The sequence below is a fragment of the Cydia amplana genome, chromosome 19 (genome assembly GCF_948474715.1).
Source record: "Cydia amplana chromosome 19, ilCydAmpl1.1, whole genome shotgun sequence".
NCBI lineage: Eukaryota > Metazoa > Arthropoda > Insecta > Lepidoptera > Tortricidae > Cydia > Cydia amplana.
The window spans coordinates 14302806-14320206 of record NC_086087.1 but is presented as its reverse complement, the minus strand read 5'-3'; the positions used below and the strand labels follow the sequence as shown (position 1 = coordinate 14320206).

Here is a 17401-nt window from a genome sequence, read left to right as displayed (position 1 = left end):
TGTCAGAAAACCTGTCAAACATTTCAAAAAAACAAACCTGAGCGAATCAAATACACAAGTGATATTTAAGAGCGATTATTTAATTACTACAATGCCTGCAATTGGTATAGACTTGGGAACAACCTTTTCATGTGTAGGGGTGTGGCAGCATGGCAACGTAGAAATAATAGCGAACGACCAAGGTAACCGCACCACCCCTTCCTACGTCGCGTTTACGGACACCGAGCGTCTCATAGGCGATGCCGCCAAGAACCAAGTGGCTCTCAATCCCAGTAACACCATCTTCGACGCTAAACGACTCATAGGGCGTAAGTTTGATGACCCTAAAATCCAGCAAGACATGAAGCACTGGCCGTTCAAAGTAGTCAATGATGGAGGCAAGCCAAAGATCCAAGTAGAGTACAAAGGGAAGTCTAAACGATTTGCTCCTGAAGAGATCAGCAGCATGGTGCTGATCAAAATGAAGGAAATATCTGAAACATACCTTGGTACCTCGGTGAGAGATGCAGTTATTACTGTTCCCGCTTACTTCAATGATTCACAGCGTCAGGCTACGAAGGACGCTGGGGCTATCGCGGGAATGAATATCCTCAGGATCATAAATGAGCCCACTGCAGCTGCTCTGGCATACGGTTTAGACAAAGATTTGAAAGGAGAACGGAACGTCCTGATTTTCGATTTGGGTGGAGGAACTTTCGACGTGTCTATACTGACGATAGATGAAGGGTCGCTCTTTGAAGTGAAGGCGACTGCCGGTGACACTCATTTAGGCGGGGAGGACTTTGACAATAGACTTGTAAACTTCTTAGCTGACGAGTTTAAACGGAAGCACAAGAAAGACCTCCGAACTAACCCAAAGGCATTGCGTCGCTTGCGCACAGCGGCAGAAAGAGCAAAGCGTACGCTGTCTTCAAGTACTGAAGCTAGCATCGAAATTGACGCGCTTTACGAAGGAATAGACTTTTTCTCCCGAGTCTCACGAGCACGTTTTGAAGAGCTCAACGCTGATCTCTTTCGAAGCACTTTAGACCCTGTGGAGAAAGCTCTCAAGGACGCAAAACTAGACAAAAGCTCAATCAACGATATAGTGCTCGTCGGCGGCTCAACGCGAATCCCGAAAATACAGAGTATGCTGCAAAATTGTTTCAATGGCAAGAAGCTTAACTTATCCATAAACCCTGACGAAGCTGTGGCATACGGTGCGGCGGTACAAGCGGCCATCTTGAGCGGAGAGCGTCATTCTAAAATCCAAGATGTCCTTTTAGTGGACGTTGCTCCTCTATCCCTTGGTATTGAGACAAGTGGGGGCGTCATGACAAAGGTAGTCGAACGTAACGCCAAAATACCTTGCAAACAGTCTCAAACATTCACGACTTATTCTGACAACCAGCCAGCTGTCACCATCCAAGTTTACGAAGGCGAACGAGCTATGACAAAGGATAATAACCTTTTAGGATCTTTCGATTTGACTGGTATACCGCCCGCTCCAAGAGGCGTCCCCCAAATAGACGTGTCATTTGACATAGACGCCAATGGAATCCTTAATGTGTCTGCGAAAGATAATAGCACAGGCAAAAGCAAGAACATCGTTATAAAGAATGATAAAGGCAGACTGTCGCAAGCTGACATAGATCGAATGTTATCTGACGCTGAGAAATATAAGCATGAAGACGATTTGCAGAGAGAGAGGATCACCGCAAGGAACAAGTTGGAATCCTACGCTTACGGCGTCAAACAGGCGTTGGATGAAGCAGGCAGTAAAATTGATGCAGCAGAAGCTTCTAACGCTCGTCGTAAGTGTGAGGACGCTATACGTTGGATGGACAGCAACAGTCTAGCTGAGAAAGACGAGTATGAGAGCAAGCTGAAGGATTTGACTGTCGCTTGCGCCCCGTTAATGAAGAAACTCCATGGAGCTACAGGAAAAACTGGGGGCAGCGACGGACCGACCATTGAAGAGGTTGATTGAATTTGATTGTCTATTTTAATTTAGCTATTGTAGTTTTTTTATTTCGCTATTATAAATTGCAGTTGAACCCATTTGTTCCGAAGTAGCTGCCTCTTAAATTTTGTTCTGGATATTTTGTTCAAAAATGTAGTTGGAGTCTATTTAAATATTTAGTCTAATAAATAGTGAAGGTTTGTAATCTTGTTTTTCATTTATGATTTTTAGGGACGTTTCATTCCTCTATACTTGCCGCAAAACTAAGTGGCGAGACAGGTCATAATGCCATCTATTTCTCTCTTGGTTGGTCTTAACAAGGGTAAATGAGATAATTATCATTATGATCTCAGCTGCCAGTTTTGCGGCAAGAATAGTGGATACTAAACTTACTAAAGGGTTTTACGCGGTCCTCGTACTGATGCGGATCAGCACGCCACTTCGGTGTGTAAGCGAGACAACGCTATGCTCGTATAGCGATGTTCCGCTCGCACACCGGAGAGTATGGTCGATCTACATCCAACGTGAAGACCGCCATAATAAAACGAATGCAAATATAATATCATCTCTATTTATAACTTTTAATACAATAAGTTCCGTGCCACTTGCACCATCCCACTGACCCGGGGTTAAGCGGTTAAAACGTTAACACAGTGTCAAATTACACTGGTAACCATGGTAACTACAGGTTTAACCGGTTAACCCCGGGTTAGTGGGATGGTGCAAGAGGGCCTAACATAATACTTTTATATGACTTGTAAGATTAAGGTTTTGCCCCTTGGTTTCTACGGACCATTTCCATCTTGGCCACAGAAGTCCATATACTGTCAGCCAGCACAGCCGGCACCTGGTAGGCAGCGAAATGTCCGCCGAAATCCAGCGTGGTCGTCTGCACCAGGTTGGGGTATTTGTCCCGAAGGAAGTCGTCGGGCATGTAGACTATCTCGTAACGGAAGTTGATGGCGGCGAACAAGACGGGCGTCGGAGTCCTGGCCGATAATAATAGTCATTTTTTTATTTATTTAGGCAAATGTTTTCTACGACAAAAACCAAAACTTACTATACCTATAGGAAACTCGTGACCATCAAGACAGAGTAAACTAGTCAGGAGTTTCAAATTCAAGCAATGGAAAGTTTTTAAGACTTCCTACAATTACGACTACATAAAAATTTTAATCTTTGTACAGTCACCACACGGGATTGTTATGCCATTTAGGGTTCTTTGCTAAATTGGAAATTCTATAGCGTAACAATTGAACAACCAATTTAGCTAGGACCCTATTTAGGGTCATTTGGCGCAACAATCGCGGAGCATGATTACAAGCCAATTTACAAAACTAACAGAATGTAAAATTTTCTTGACATTCGGTGTCAGCTCCTCCTTTTCCTCTTTTTCCTCTTCCTTACAGAAACAAATGCCATTTTACCACAATAGTTCAATGATTAGTTACTTACATTAAGATACCAAACGACAACGGATCCCTCCTCAACGCCAGGAACTCGGCATACGATCGCACAGCAGTCGTCACACTCTGGCTCGCCCAGTAGATGGTGAAGGTGTCGAGCCAGTCGTCCATGTCGTAGTGCGACAGGTTCCCGTCGATGACGAATTGGCCGGTGCGGTCCGTGCCCATCATGATGTTCTCGAGGAGCCAAGAAACTAGTGCTACTGGGGACTTAAAGTAACTGACAAAAGTTGACTGATTGGTGACTTACATCAAGATACCAAACGACAACGGATCCCTCCTCAATGCCATGAACTCAGCATACGACCGCACAGCAGTCGTCACACTCTGGCTCGCCCAGTAGATGGTGAAGGTGTCGAGCCAGTCGTCCATGTCGTAGTGCTGCGACAGGTTCCCGTCGATGACGAACTGGCCGGTGGGGTCCGTGCCCATTATGAAGATTTCAAGGAGCCAGGAAGTTAAAGCCACCGGGGATTCGTCGAGGCCGTGTCCTGGGAACAAAGATTTTTTTATGATATAGGAGGCAAATAGGAGCTGATGAATCGCCTGATGGTAAGCGATTACCGTCGTCCATTCAACACCAGAGGGGTTGCCGGAATTTAAGATGGGAGTAGGCTCTTTTCTTGAAGGTTTGAAGGTCTGGTCGGTCCGTAAGATATACTTCGTCTAAGCCTAAGCTAACTCTGCACCGACTTTGCAGCGACAAAATATGAAAGTGCCACTACATTCGTCATAGTTCACGGTGGCGCTTCCAATCCCTGTTGCTTGCCATTGTCTGTGCGTGTGCCGAACGTAACAATCGGCCTGCAGATTAGCGTAGCGTGCGCCGCATTGCGTCGAAACGATAAAAGACCGTCAACGTCATCTACCGACAATCACGGCGGAGATTCTACGTCAAAGCAATGGAAATAGGTACACCCAACCACCATGGAGGTAGGTACCCTTTAAACGTCACGCCTATCAATATCATGTGCGGCGCGTCAAAGAGAACCTTGTCGGAATGCACGAAGGTAGATATCGGGCTGTAGCGGCGCACGTCAGTTGACGTCTTTAGCAGTCAAAAGGTCAGGATTACACTCACCCAGGTTATCCGGCTTAGTAGCTTGCATGTGGAAGTAGCCGAAGTGCTCCAGGTACTCCTGCAGGCGAGTTGAGAGAGGGTACATCCGCTCTTCGTACCTCGCGTCGACGACTGCTGGCGGGTACAGTTGCCCTAGCACCCATTTGGTCAGCGATTGGGGACGGTTACTGGAACAAATGCCCTGGATTTACGACGACACATACTTAACTATAATGTAGCTATCTACCCGCTACAACTTTTGAACTTGTAGGTAGCTGCAAGTTCACCAGTAATTACTTTCAGGCAAACAGAACTGCTACTGATGATTTAGGTAAGTATTATTCAATGAATCTTTGGTTGGTCACAACTAGGCCAAAAACTTTTTAGTACGAGTATGAGTTCTGTTAAGGCTATTCGTCTTTATATGGATATTATAAAATACTTAAATGGGCTTTTTTTAAAGCCAATTTTTTTTGCTGGACCCATAATAGGGATGTTGATGATGAGTTCTGACAAGGATAATTAGACTACAGTAACACCATGCGATGAAAAATTGTTGTATACTGACGTGGTAGAAAAATAAAATATTTGTAGGTACATAAATAAGTATTTATCATCAAAATGGTAATCAATTCGAATACCTGATAGGCAAATTAGTATGGAATCCCAGTACCCTCTCAGGGAAGAGTGTAGCAATAGCGTCCCCCACCACGTGGCCCATGTCTCCGGCGTGGATGTAGAACCGCGGTTTGCGCAGGCGCAGCATCAGGTTCTTCATGATGATGCCCATTTGGTACAGCGCCATGCCGGGCTTGTATGTGGCCTGTGGACATACAGTTTACTATGGCGCCCGGCGGTTACGTTTTAATGACACTTGGTGGTATTATTTGTAGCTAGCTTTGTTTTCAGAGGCACCCGGTGAGATAGCGTAAACAATAGAGTAGGTCTAGGTACAGCAGTTGGGGCATATAGCTGGTCAACCAAATCTTGTCAGTAAAAAAAGCCCCAAAATTCAAATTTTCTATAGGACGATACCACTTCGCGCCTACATTTTTCAAATTTGCCGCCTTTTTTACTGTCAAGATTTGGTTGACCAAGTATAGTCAACAATTTAATTCAACATCCTCTATTATAGGTCAAAATTCGATTTGATTTTGTCCTTTTAAAAGAACATCGGGGGTTAGGAGCATAAAGCCTAACGATCCTCCTCAATCTGAGTGATCCCGCCATGCCTTTTCCATGGCCATGCTACTAACCTCTGAATACCCATACCCCGGTAAGTGTGGCACGACGATCTCGAACACGAAGTCGCAGTCATCTCTCTCCTCCATCAGGTTCTGAATGACGTGGACAAACTCGAAGGCGGTGACGGGGAAGCCGTGCAGCAGCAGGATTGGGAGCACCTTCTTGCGAGGGTTGGGAGGTCTTACATGGATGAAGTGGATGTCTAGGCCTGACGATGAAAAAGTTTATAGGTTCCTAATTAGTTTATAGGTAGAGTCGCTTTTCATTCCATATTAAACGATACGTTCCGCGTAATAGTTATTTGTACAACAAGTGATCAAAGTTTGATATTTCTTCGAGTGCTTATTTTGAGTCCCGTGCAAGCGAAAGATTCTATAATAGATTCACGAGCGTAGCGAGTGAATCTAATTTAGAATCTTAAGCGTAGTAAGGGACTCAAAAGCGCACGAGATGTAAATAACTTTGATCTCGTGTAGTACACAACATTTTTCACCTGAGCAGTGAGAACATACCTATTAGACAACTTGAAAAATGTAATCCTTCTTCATCACTTAATACCTGCACTCATGTTTTTTAAGAAATACAAACAATTAAGTTTAATTACCGCAATGGAACACAAAAACAAAACGTAATAATAAATTCCAGTAAAATAAACAAACATTAACTGACACTTGAATCAACAACTTTTTTTTGTAAAAAAAATCTTTGTAAGATACGGTCCGAATTGCGGATACGTACTATTTGTCAGCTATGGTAGAAATTCTTAAAAGTAAAATAATTAATTTTGCGTGATGATCTGTGTATTTTTTGAGTTCATTATTTTAATTGTACAATAAAATACCTAAAATATAGTATTTTATCAGTTTTTATCAAATCTTAAACTTTATTTTTATTAATTAACTATTAAGAATTCATACTTGTACGTGGTTTGGAACGATGCGGTCTGAAGTTTTTCGGGGGTCTATTATAAACCGTGAATATACCGTTGAATGTCGTTTTAACTTTTTTTTGTCTGTTTCTTTTTGCTAACAGTGTGAAAGGGACAGAGATAATAGAACCCAAGTACTTCGAACTTTTATTAGACCCCGCATGTTGAAATGACATTTGACTATAAAGGTCACTTGAATGTCATTTTGTCTCACTCAGTGAGCAAAATCGCATTTTGCTCACTGTTTTTAAGAATCAAAGTACCCTTGTTCGAGCTGCTAAGGTGAACATTATGTTTAACTACGTAGCGTAGAAATGACTACACATATACGTATAATAGTTACCTACCTACTATCTATTTACCGCTTGACTAGTACCTACTGTGAGCTCGTCAGTCAATTGCAAATAATAAATTGATGTATCCTGAGTATTGGCCACATATTGCGGGAAGCTTTTCAGCAGTCTTCTCTTGCCCTAAAGTCGTATTTGTTTTGTAAGCCCAGTGGTCCAAAAAGTGGGTGATGTACGCTGCGTATCTACTGCAGGTGTTTGCCGTGAAAAGTGCCTATATGTATAATATAAGGTTCTGACGATATCAGATACTGTAAACCTACCCTGAATATTCGTCACATACTGGGGAAAGCTATTCAACCAGTCTTCTCTAGCCCTAAAGTCGTATTTGTTAGCCCAGTGGTCGAGAAAGTGGGCTAGGTAGGCGGAGTGGGTACCGTAGGTATTTGCGACGCCGTGGAGCGCACGCGTAAAGTTCCGACGGTAGTGTATGCGGTAGCGTAGGTCAGATATCATCTGTAATATTTAAATTAATAAAGGTAACAGTCCATTTCCAACGACAGCTGCACTACTGTTCATTTTACTATGGAAATTGACAGTAACAGCGACGCGTTCAGTACCAGTAGTGCAGCTGCGGTCAGAAATGAAATGTTACCCTAAGGGCTCATTTAGACGGCGCGCGAACTCGTATACGATTTTAGTTACATACATTGCGGACCATTGACGTTACATCAATTCAGCCGACCGATGAAATGACGCAATGTAATGAAACTCGCATGCGAGTTCTCGCACCGTCTAAATGAGCTCTAATTGAGCTTTCTGAAAATTACCCTAATTACTGGTCACGTAATAAAAAGATAGAAAGACGAAATAGAAGGCTTTTTCTAACAGTAGGTAGAGACTACGAGTATATAGTTGTAAAAAACATGAATCAAAAGGCCACGGCCTCGCCTCGAGAATCAGCCATTAACGTCAACATTATATACTTACCTATAATCTTGTGACTAATAGAAAGTCTTACCTCATCGGAGAAACGCACTGTAAACCTCCTCACACTGGTGTCTTTGTCCTGGTTCTCCCCCCACCAGCGCTCAGGCACGCGGGGTGGGGGTTGCGGGGGGAAAGCCAGGTCCACCAAGTGGATTACTCCCTTGAGAGCTGCGTGGAAAGCGACTCGATTCTGTAATACAATTTCGTGGTGGTTTTCAACTCTTTAAGGAGCCAAAGCTTGGTGTTTGTCGATGTGCGATTGTCATCTTGACTAGGCCTCAGGTGTTCTTAAAGATCTGTACACTGTAGCTACTTCTGCCAGCCAAAACTCGAACCGTTTTACTCGGAAACTACACGCCCGTGACCTCTCCAACGGATGGACCGATTTCGATGTGGTTATTTTTACGTGAGAGCGAAGTTTCCTTGCGGTGGTTCTTAGCTATGTTTAATACAAATCGATGTAGCAGTTCGAAGAGTATCAGCTCTTTTTCAATAGATTTTTCATAGTATTTTAGGCGTAAAATGGATTTTTTGGCATAATTATTTTTTTATTTAATGGTTATTTATTACTTAGCGGAGCTTGTTGTAACAGTTTTAGGAAAAAGGCCTGTATTGTCTAAAATATGTATCATTTTATGATTCTGAGTATGAGGGTTTGTAAAATATTTATCTAAGCACTAATTCCGATTACAAAATAATTTTAAATGTTTACGCATCTTTTACACCAGACACCTTTTGAAAAACTGGGAGTTGTTACAACTTACCCCGTAATTTTTTTCCAATACCTGATCGAAACAGAGCTCGTATGCACATCCACTCGCTTCGATGCTGCCGGGGCAATGGCGGTGTTTACGTTATGCCTCGAGTTATAAGAAAGTCATTCAGCAAACAAAAAAAAATAAAATGTTTTTAATTCCCCGTCAAAATTGAGCATTACTACTTATCCCTGTTACAATAAAGCCCCCGGCTCCTACTACTGTCCAGTATTGCTCCCATAATACAAACAAATATAACTTACCACTATTCCAAAAACGCTTTTGAAGATATCCACAAGCACTGGAATCACTTTGTTGATCGTTACCAGGAGACCTTCCACCGGGCTTCTGTCTGGTAAATCGTCATTCCTTTTGACTTTACACTCACATGCCACGAACACAAGACACAACAGCAAAGATGCTACACGCATCATTGGACTTTTACCACAGAATAGAAGCACTAAATAAAACAGTGTATGCAACTGTACATAATTAGGCATTAAAACACTGATTCTATTATGAAACTCACTTCGTTCGTTTCATAAATTCACAGTCGTATTCGTTATGTAGCAATCGCATAAACTACTTTTACACACATATCATAAACCCTCTATGAAGCATTCAAAACCGAAAATTACGGTCAGCATAAAGATTTGAATTCGACTGATAGGTACTAGAGTCGAGATGACGTTTTATTCGAATGTGTGAATAAACAGTGTGATCAAATGCTTCAAGGGCGGTCGTAATATGCGGTTCCTGAACACATCATGAGAGATAATAATGTATGTAGGTATAGATAAAGCAGTGTATCTAACTGTACATAATTGGGCATTGGAAACTCGTGTGATGTTAACCTACACTCCTATTTTAATGCCCTTCATTATGTATAGCAGTCACATAAACTATTATGTATTATGCATGTATAATGCAAAGTACTTAAATATAAAAACATGTAGACTAGAGTGCACTATAAGTCTATAACCGAGCCAACACACTGAAACTGCAAACGATTGATTGCTTTATCCTGTCGATTAATTTATTCCACACGTTTTGTTCGGTATGTAAACGGTATCGAAGCATCGCTAATCGGCAGTTGTTTGCTACTTTGTAATCGAGCCTTTATTCTCAAACGTATTTTGAGGTATTGGGAATTATATCGTAAATGAATTTGTTAGGTTAGGTTAGGTAATTAGAAGGAAAACGTTGTGAGGCAATATAATTCGAATTTACATTTTGATGTCAAGATGATGTAATTTTGTTATCATTCGCCCGTGCGTTTAATAATATAGTCTAGTTTCTACTCTGGGTTACAAGCATAGAGGCTGCCTCTCTACGCTGATTGCATATTCAAACGATAGGGCCTAATAATCAAGATAACAATCGTTTGCAGAAAACAAAACGAAACGCTACCATACATTACTTAAGTTTAATTTAAGTGTTTCGTTACCGTAAACCGTAAACTACAATTAGCTATTAATCGATGTTGACTTACTTATGAAATTGTAAGAAAAATAATAAAACTGAAATTATTGAGGTTTGTAAACTTTTAAGTATTTACGGGGCTTAGTGTATGCGCTATTTCATGGGGTTACCTAAGTAAACTAGCCTATATATATAGCCTATGTATATGTATAGCCTAGCGTGGTAAGTATAGCATTATTAATTATAATATACTCAGACACACCCAATTTGTTAGTAGAAAAAGGCGCGAAATTCTAATTTTCTATGGGAAGTTAAAATCTTCGCGCCTACATTTATTTTTGCCGCCTTTTTCTACTGACAAAGTGGGTATGCCAGAGTATAAATCAGTTATAGAAATAATGTTTCTGAATGTGACTGTAAGTATTTATGAATACAGTTGCATTTTAAACAGGCAAATATTATTCTTAGGTATGCATGTGCATACCTAAGAATAATATTATGCATGTGTTGACGTAAGTCATGTTTTTTTGCAATACCTAATTCATTATTCATGATACTTAATTTATTGACTAACTAGCTTCTGCCCGCGAATTCGTCTGCTTGGGATGATGATGATGATTGATAAAAACTTATCCTAATACCTACTTTTTATTCGTAAACACAGAGACAATAGACATACATAAAAAGAACATAGTGAAAATAAAGTGTCACGAAATCCCCATCTCAGCAATAGCAATTTAATTAGCAATCTTAAGGATTCTCCCTAGGGACTTCACCGATTCCAATCCTGATTTTTGCCTGAATTGCCTAATCGCCGGAGCACTTGAGCTATGAGCTACACCAACCCCTGATTTCCATGGACCTGTTCCATCTTAGCGACGGAAGTCCGGATGCTGTCAGCCAGGACCAGCCAGCTCCTGGTAGCCGGCGAAGTGTCCGCCGAAGTCCAGGGTGGTGGACCGGACCAGGTTGGGGTACTTGTCCCGGAGGAAGCCGTCCGGCTGGTAGACCAGCTCGTGGCGGAAGTTGATGGCGGCGAATGGGACGGGGGTTGGGGTCCTGTTGAAATAGTTAAGTGTATGGCGTACCATCGGTCTCTTACAGCGGCGATATCATGGTCGCATTTTTATCACTTGTCATGGCATGCGTTACTTTCGCACTTACATACTTGTTAGAACGTGACAGGCATGATGATCGATGATAAAAACCCGACCATCTTAGCCCCACAGGTGGGCCTATTTACATCTACGAGTTTTTCAGTTTATAAATATACGCAGATTTTTTTGTTTAATACAGCACTAACTTTCGTTTACTTCACAAGACATTGATGTGTAGTTTAGATCGCTTTTCCTTAAGGATGACTCACGCTAGACCGGGTCGGGGCCGGGCCGGAGCTTCCGGCGCTTCGTTTTCTATAGAAAGCACCACGTGATCACCGATCAGCTGTCATAGAAAACAAATTAAACTGTCTTTCCCTAAACATCAGAATACACATGCACCGCCAACGCCCCGGCGTACAGCCTCGCCGCGGTCGTCATGCTCTGATACGCCCAGTGCAGTGAACGAGTCGTAGTCATGTCGTAGTTGAACATCACTTACATCAAGATACTCAAAGACAAAGGGTCCTGGCGCAGCGCCAACGCCTCGGCATACAGCCTCGCAGCAGTCGTCATGCTCTGACACGCCCAGTGCACGGTGAACGAGTCGTAGTCATGTCGTAGTTGAACATCACTTACATCAAGATACTCATAGACAAAGGGTCCTGATCCTGATACATCGCCAACGCCTCCGCGTACAGCCTCGCCGCAGTCGTCATGCTCTGACACGCCCAGTGAACGGTGAACGAGTCGTAGTCATGTCGTAGTTGAACTTCACTTACATCAAGATACTCATAGACAAAGGGTCCTGATCCTGATACATCGCCAACGCCTCCGCGTACAGCCTCGCCGCAGTCGTCATGCTCTGATACGCCCAGTGCAGTGAACGAGTCGTAGTCATGTCGTAGTTGAACATCACTTACATCAAGATACTCAAAGACAAAGGGTCCTGGTGCAGCGCCAACGCCTCGGCATACAGCCTCGCAGCAGTCGTCATGCTCTGACACGCCCAGTGCACGGTGAACGAGTCGTAGTCATGTCGTAGTTGAACATCACTTACATCAAGATACTCATAGACAAAGGGTCCTGATCCTGATACATCGCCAACGCCTCCGCGTACAGCCTCGCCGCAGTCGTCATGCTCTGACACGCCCAGTGAACGGTGAACGAGTCGTAGTCATGTCGTAGTTGAACTTCACTTACATCAAGATACTCATAGACAAAGGGTCCTGATCCTGATACATCGCCAACGCCTCCGCGTACAGCCTCGCCGCAGTCGTCATGCTCTGACACGCCCAGTGAACGGTGAACGAGTCGTAGTCATGTCGTAGTTGAACATCACTTACATCAAGATACTCATAGACAAAGGGTCCTGATCCTGATACATCGCCAACGCCTCCGCGTACAGCCTCGCCGCAGTCGTCATGCTCTGATACGCCCAGTGCAGTGAACGAGTCGTAGTCATGTCGTAGTTGAACATCACTTACATCAAGATACTCAAAGACAAAGGGTCCTGGTGCAGCGCCAACGCCTCGGCATACAGCCTCGCAGCAGTCGTCATGCTCTGACACGCCCAGTGCACGGTGAACGAGTCGTAGTCATGTCGTAGTTGAACATCACTTACATCAAGATACTCATAGACAAAGGGTCCTGATCCTGATACATCGCCAACGCCTCCGCGTACAGCCTCGCCGCAGTCGTCATGCTCTGACACGCCCAGTGAACGGTGAACGAGTCGTAGTCATGTCGTAGTTGAACTTCACTTACATCAAGATACTCATAGACAAAGGGTCCTGATCCTGATACATCGCCAACGCCTCCGCGTACAGCCTCGCCGCAGTCGTCATGCTCTGACACGCCCAGTGAACGGTGAACGAGTCGTAGTCATGTCGTAGTTGAACATCACTTACATCAAGATACTCATAGACAAAGGGTCCTGATCCTGATACATCGCCAACGCCTCCGCGTACAGCCTCGCCGCAGTCGTCATGCTCTGACACGCCCAGTGAACGGTGAACGAGTCGTAGTCATGTCGTAGTTGAACATCACTTACATCAAGATACTCATAGACAAAGGGTCCTGATCGTGATACATCGCCAACGCCTCCGCGTACAGCCTCGCCGCAGTCGTCATGCTCTGACACGCCCAGTGCACGGTGAACGAGTCGTAGTCATGTCGTAGTTGAACATCACTTACATCAAGATACTCATAGACAAAGGGTCCTGGTGCACCGCCAACGCCTCGGCGTACAGCCTCGCAGCGGTCGTCATGCTCTGACACGCCCAGTGCACGGTGAACGAGTCGTAGAAGTCGTCCATGTCGTAGTTGGCCGACAGGTTGCCGTCGATCAGTCTCTCGCCGGCCACGTCTGTGGCCATGATCAGGTTCTGGATCAGCCAGGAGGCGTGGGCGACTGGGGAGTCGTCCAGACCGTGACCTGGAAAGTCACGTTTGTTTAAAATGGTGTAGAACCAATAATGTAGTTTTTACCAGAAGGGCACATATGTGGTTTTCCATATTCTTCGTATCAGAATTTCTCTTGAAATTTCAGATGGAAACGTCTTTATTGCACTTGAAGCATAAGAATAACCCTTCTGTGATGGAAATCCAAAAATTATGTTTATTCGTGGTTTTAGAAATCTTGGGAGTTGGGATATATTAGGCACTCTATTACGTGGAGACTCGAAGGGTCAGGAGTCAGGAGGTATGATCATAAATCATAAATATAGGTAAGAGGTGTTCTTCAACAGAACAAAATTGGCGCGGCTACATTGGGACTGTCAATAAATTAGATACATACAGATATCGGTACTAAGAAAATAAGGGAAATATATTTCCAACAGAGGACATTACAACATTACATTTAAAACACACTCACCAACGTTGTCCGGTTTCGAAGCCTGCACGTGAAAGTAGCCGAAGTGTTCCAGATAGAACTCCAGGCGAGCTGTCAGTGGATACAGCCGGTCTTCGTATCGTGCCTCCACCACGGCCGGCGGGTACAGTTGTCCCAGCACCAGCTTGGCCATTGTCCGAGGGCGGATACTGGAATATGAAGATGACAATTTGATTTGACATTACGAGTACTACACTAATATTGCTTTGCTATTTCGCTAGAGTTTGTTCTGACTCTAAATGTAAACGAGCTACTCTGCGCTGCCGCGCCGCGGACTTCCGCAATTTAACGCCTGATTCAATAAAGATATAAATATTCATCATCAGTTTGATTTATCTCCTTATATTCAACAAAAAAATCTGCTACCTACACAATTATAGTTGGTTAAATGCATCGGCTGAAGCCAAGGTCGAAGTAGTGCGGCCGATTACGCTTAGATGATCACACCTTTATTTTAGTGCATGAATTATATTATCATGATTAGATCAGGATTACCTGGTCTAGTTACAAAGCAATGCCAATCATGAATGATCTAACGTATTTATCCATACCTGAATGGGAAGTTAGTATGCAACCCGAGTACCCTCTCAGGGAAGAGTACAGCGATGGCGTCTCCAACCGCCTGTCCCACGTCCCCAGCGTGGATGTAGAACTGAGGCTTGCCCAGGCGCAGCATCAGGTTCTTCATGATGACGCCCATTTGGTACGGAGCCATGCCGATCTTGTATGTCGCCTGGTGGGTATTCATGTATATATAAGTTACTCTATGGTATTAATTAAGTTAACTATGATTTAGTCTGTCAATTGACTAAGGACAGCGAAGTGCTTCCAAAGAGTTAATATGCCTTAATTTAAGTAAACTCAATGGAACTCTCGTGTCGACAAAATTTCTGGATGTAGATAGAGCCAACTGCAGTAGACATCGTCTGTTTAAATAGCTAGTTTTATATCATACACATCATCAGCTTTAGTTTCAGAAAGGCACATAAGTTCTTAATCTACCTGATTTCAGAAATTAGCCTGGGAAATGCTAACTTGATTTGTCTAAAAAAATATTTTTTAGGTATTTACCTATTTCAGAAAGAAAATATTTAGTCTGGAAGAAAAAAATAATCTTACCTCTGAATACCCATATCCCGGCAAGTGTGGAACGATTATCTCAAACACAAAGTCGCAGTCGTCTCTTTCTTCCATCAGATATTGGATGACGTAGACGAACTCGAAGGCGGTGACTGGGAAGCCGTGCAGCATCAGCAGCGGCAGTACCTTCTTCCGGTGAGGGTTGGGAGCTCTCGCGTGGATGAAGTGGATGTCTAGTCCTGAAGTTGGTCGTTCAAGAGTTTTAATTATAATCTTGAAAAGTGTCATTGCCATCGCCATGTAGAAAATACACATAAATATTTGACTCCGCGTACCCAGCGTGGGAGCCGTAGGTGTTCCGGAGAGGATGGGTGATCGACCAACAAGATGACATTACCCTGAATATTCGTAATCCTCTGCGGGAAGCTGTTCAGCCAGTCCTCCCTCGCCCCGAAGTCGTACCCGTCAGCCCAGTAGTCAAGGAAGTGCGAGAGATACCCAGCGTGGGAGCCGTAGGTGTTGCCTGCGTTGTGGAGGGGATGCGTCAGGTTCCGGCGGTTGTGGATGCGGTGCCGTAGGTCTGTTATCATCTACAATTAGAATAAAATGTAATTCATAAACTATCTAAACATCTGAATAAGGTAATGGCTTAGTTTTAGTTCGATTTAAGTTTAGTTCCACCACAGACAACAACTTTAACTTTATGGTTCCACACAATACACGATCTCCAGCGATGACAAAACCGAGGGAGAAAAGATACTTGATTGTACTTAGCTAAGTACTTGGTTGAAGCTAAGAGGTCTTTGGTTGAAGTAAGGTCGCCGTGTCGCGTTCATTTTGTAACGTGACAACATTCCATCTCGGGGTGTATGTTTTCTGCTGTGGGTCATGTCATATCTCACCTCGTCGGTAAAGTGTACAGTGAATTATCCTGACACTGGTATCGTGCTTGGCATTCTCTCCCCACCAGCTAGGGCTCCTCAGGTACACAAGGCGGGAGCTTCGTTAGAAAGGTCACGTCGAACAGTTTGACTCTCCATCTCTCCCACAGACGGTTTTGTGTTCTGTCGCAGTTCACATAAGTGTGATAATGTCTCACCTCGTCTGAGAAGTGCAAAGTGAACCTCCTGACCCTGGTGTCATGGCTGGCATGCTCCCCCCACCAGGGCTCAGGGACGCGGGGCGGGGGCTGCGCGGGGAAGGCCAGGTCCGCCAGTGTGAGCGCCGCCGATAGCACCGTTTCAAATGCGGTCTCGTTCTGAAACCGAAGTTTGTAGCCGGGATTGCCTAGAACTTTGTCAAGAGGAAAGGGGACGATATCACGTGACCACTTCTGTAATCATAAATCACGACTATAAGTACCCCTTTGTTGTTTTTGTTTCGATTCCTTAAAATTCCTTCTTAATTCGTTTAAGACTCAGTGGCTTTTAAAAATTTGTTTTTCGCTCCTAACTTTTATAATAGGGAGCTATTATGACTCATCATATACAAAGAATTGTGTTCAAATATTTTTCATAATGTCAATATTCAGGGAGGACAATGGACTCAATGGACTACTACGTTTGTATGTATAAGCGGTCGTCCACTTTCATCTTAAATTAATTATTTGTAAATCAGTGACATCTGTTCATGATGTCAATTTTAACTAGAAAAAAAACTTGAAAGTATGACTAGATATTTAATCACTTACCACTTTTCTAAAAACACTGAAGAAGATATCGCAGAGCACCGGGAAGGCGTCGACAACCGTCTGCAATAATCCTGCCAACGGGCTTGAGACCATCTGGCCATGGTCATCACACTTCACTACCACCAAACACAACAAAAAACATATTGATAGACGCATGTCTCTGGTTTATTATTTATGTTTAATTATTTGTGTATGCGAATGAGCCATTGCTGGTCAGAGTGGGCAATAAGTGTCAAGAAAATTATTCAGTAATTATAATTATTTATATATTTTATAATTTTCCACATTATTTATGGTCTATAGGAACCTAGGTACTTATTTCTTAGGCACACATATAACACATGTTTGATTATGTGTTTACTATTACTAGCACATCACGGAAATATTGTTTTTTTTTTTTTATTTCTTTGGAACGTAGCAAACTGAAATTATTATCGTATTTTTTATTTAGCTGATACTTATGGCGTTTGAATATGGCAAGTTTTTAAACAACCAAATTAAAGTGTAGCGTTCTCGAAACTAGAAACTCGACTGATTAAT

At 43.2% G+C, this 17401-nt stretch overlaps 3 protein-coding genes across 3 annotated transcripts; 1 reads left to right on the top strand and 2 right to left on the bottom strand.

Moving 5' to 3' along the window:
• Positions 1-31: 31 nt before the first annotated feature.
• LOC134656872 (heat shock protein 68-like) lies at positions 32-2015 on the top strand. The gene has a single exon (XM_063512407.1). It carries the CDS (start codon positions 92-94, stop codon positions 1967-1969), a length of 1878 nt encoding a protein of 625 aa, XP_063368477.1. The 5' UTR covers positions 32-91; the 3' UTR covers positions 1970-2015.
• Positions 2016-2703: 688 nt separating this feature from the next.
• LOC134657188 (juvenile hormone epoxide hydrolase-like) lies at positions 2704-7457 on the bottom strand. Its single transcript, XM_063512742.1, has 7 exons — positions 7255-7457; positions 5725-5921; positions 5110-5291; positions 4490-4656; positions 3659-3899; positions 3398-3628; positions 2704-2931 (listed from the first exon to the last, which is right to left on the bottom strand). The coding sequence occupies exons 1-7, from the start codon at positions 7445-7447 to the stop codon at positions 2706-2708; spliced, it is 1437 nt and encodes a 478-aa protein (XP_063368812.1). The 5' UTR covers positions 7448-7457; the 3' UTR covers positions 2704-2705.
• Positions 7458-14632: 7175 nt separating this feature from the next.
• Positions 14633-16954, bottom strand: LOC134657187 (juvenile hormone epoxide hydrolase-like). Its single transcript, XM_063512741.1, has 5 exons — positions 16862-16954; positions 16271-16429; positions 15569-15761; positions 15211-15410; positions 14633-14824 (listed from the first exon to the last, which is right to left on the bottom strand). Exons 1-5 carry the CDS (start codon positions 16952-16954, stop codon positions 14633-14635), a joined length of 837 nt encoding a protein of 278 aa, XP_063368811.1.
• Between the last annotated feature and the right edge of the window lie 447 nt (positions 16955-17401).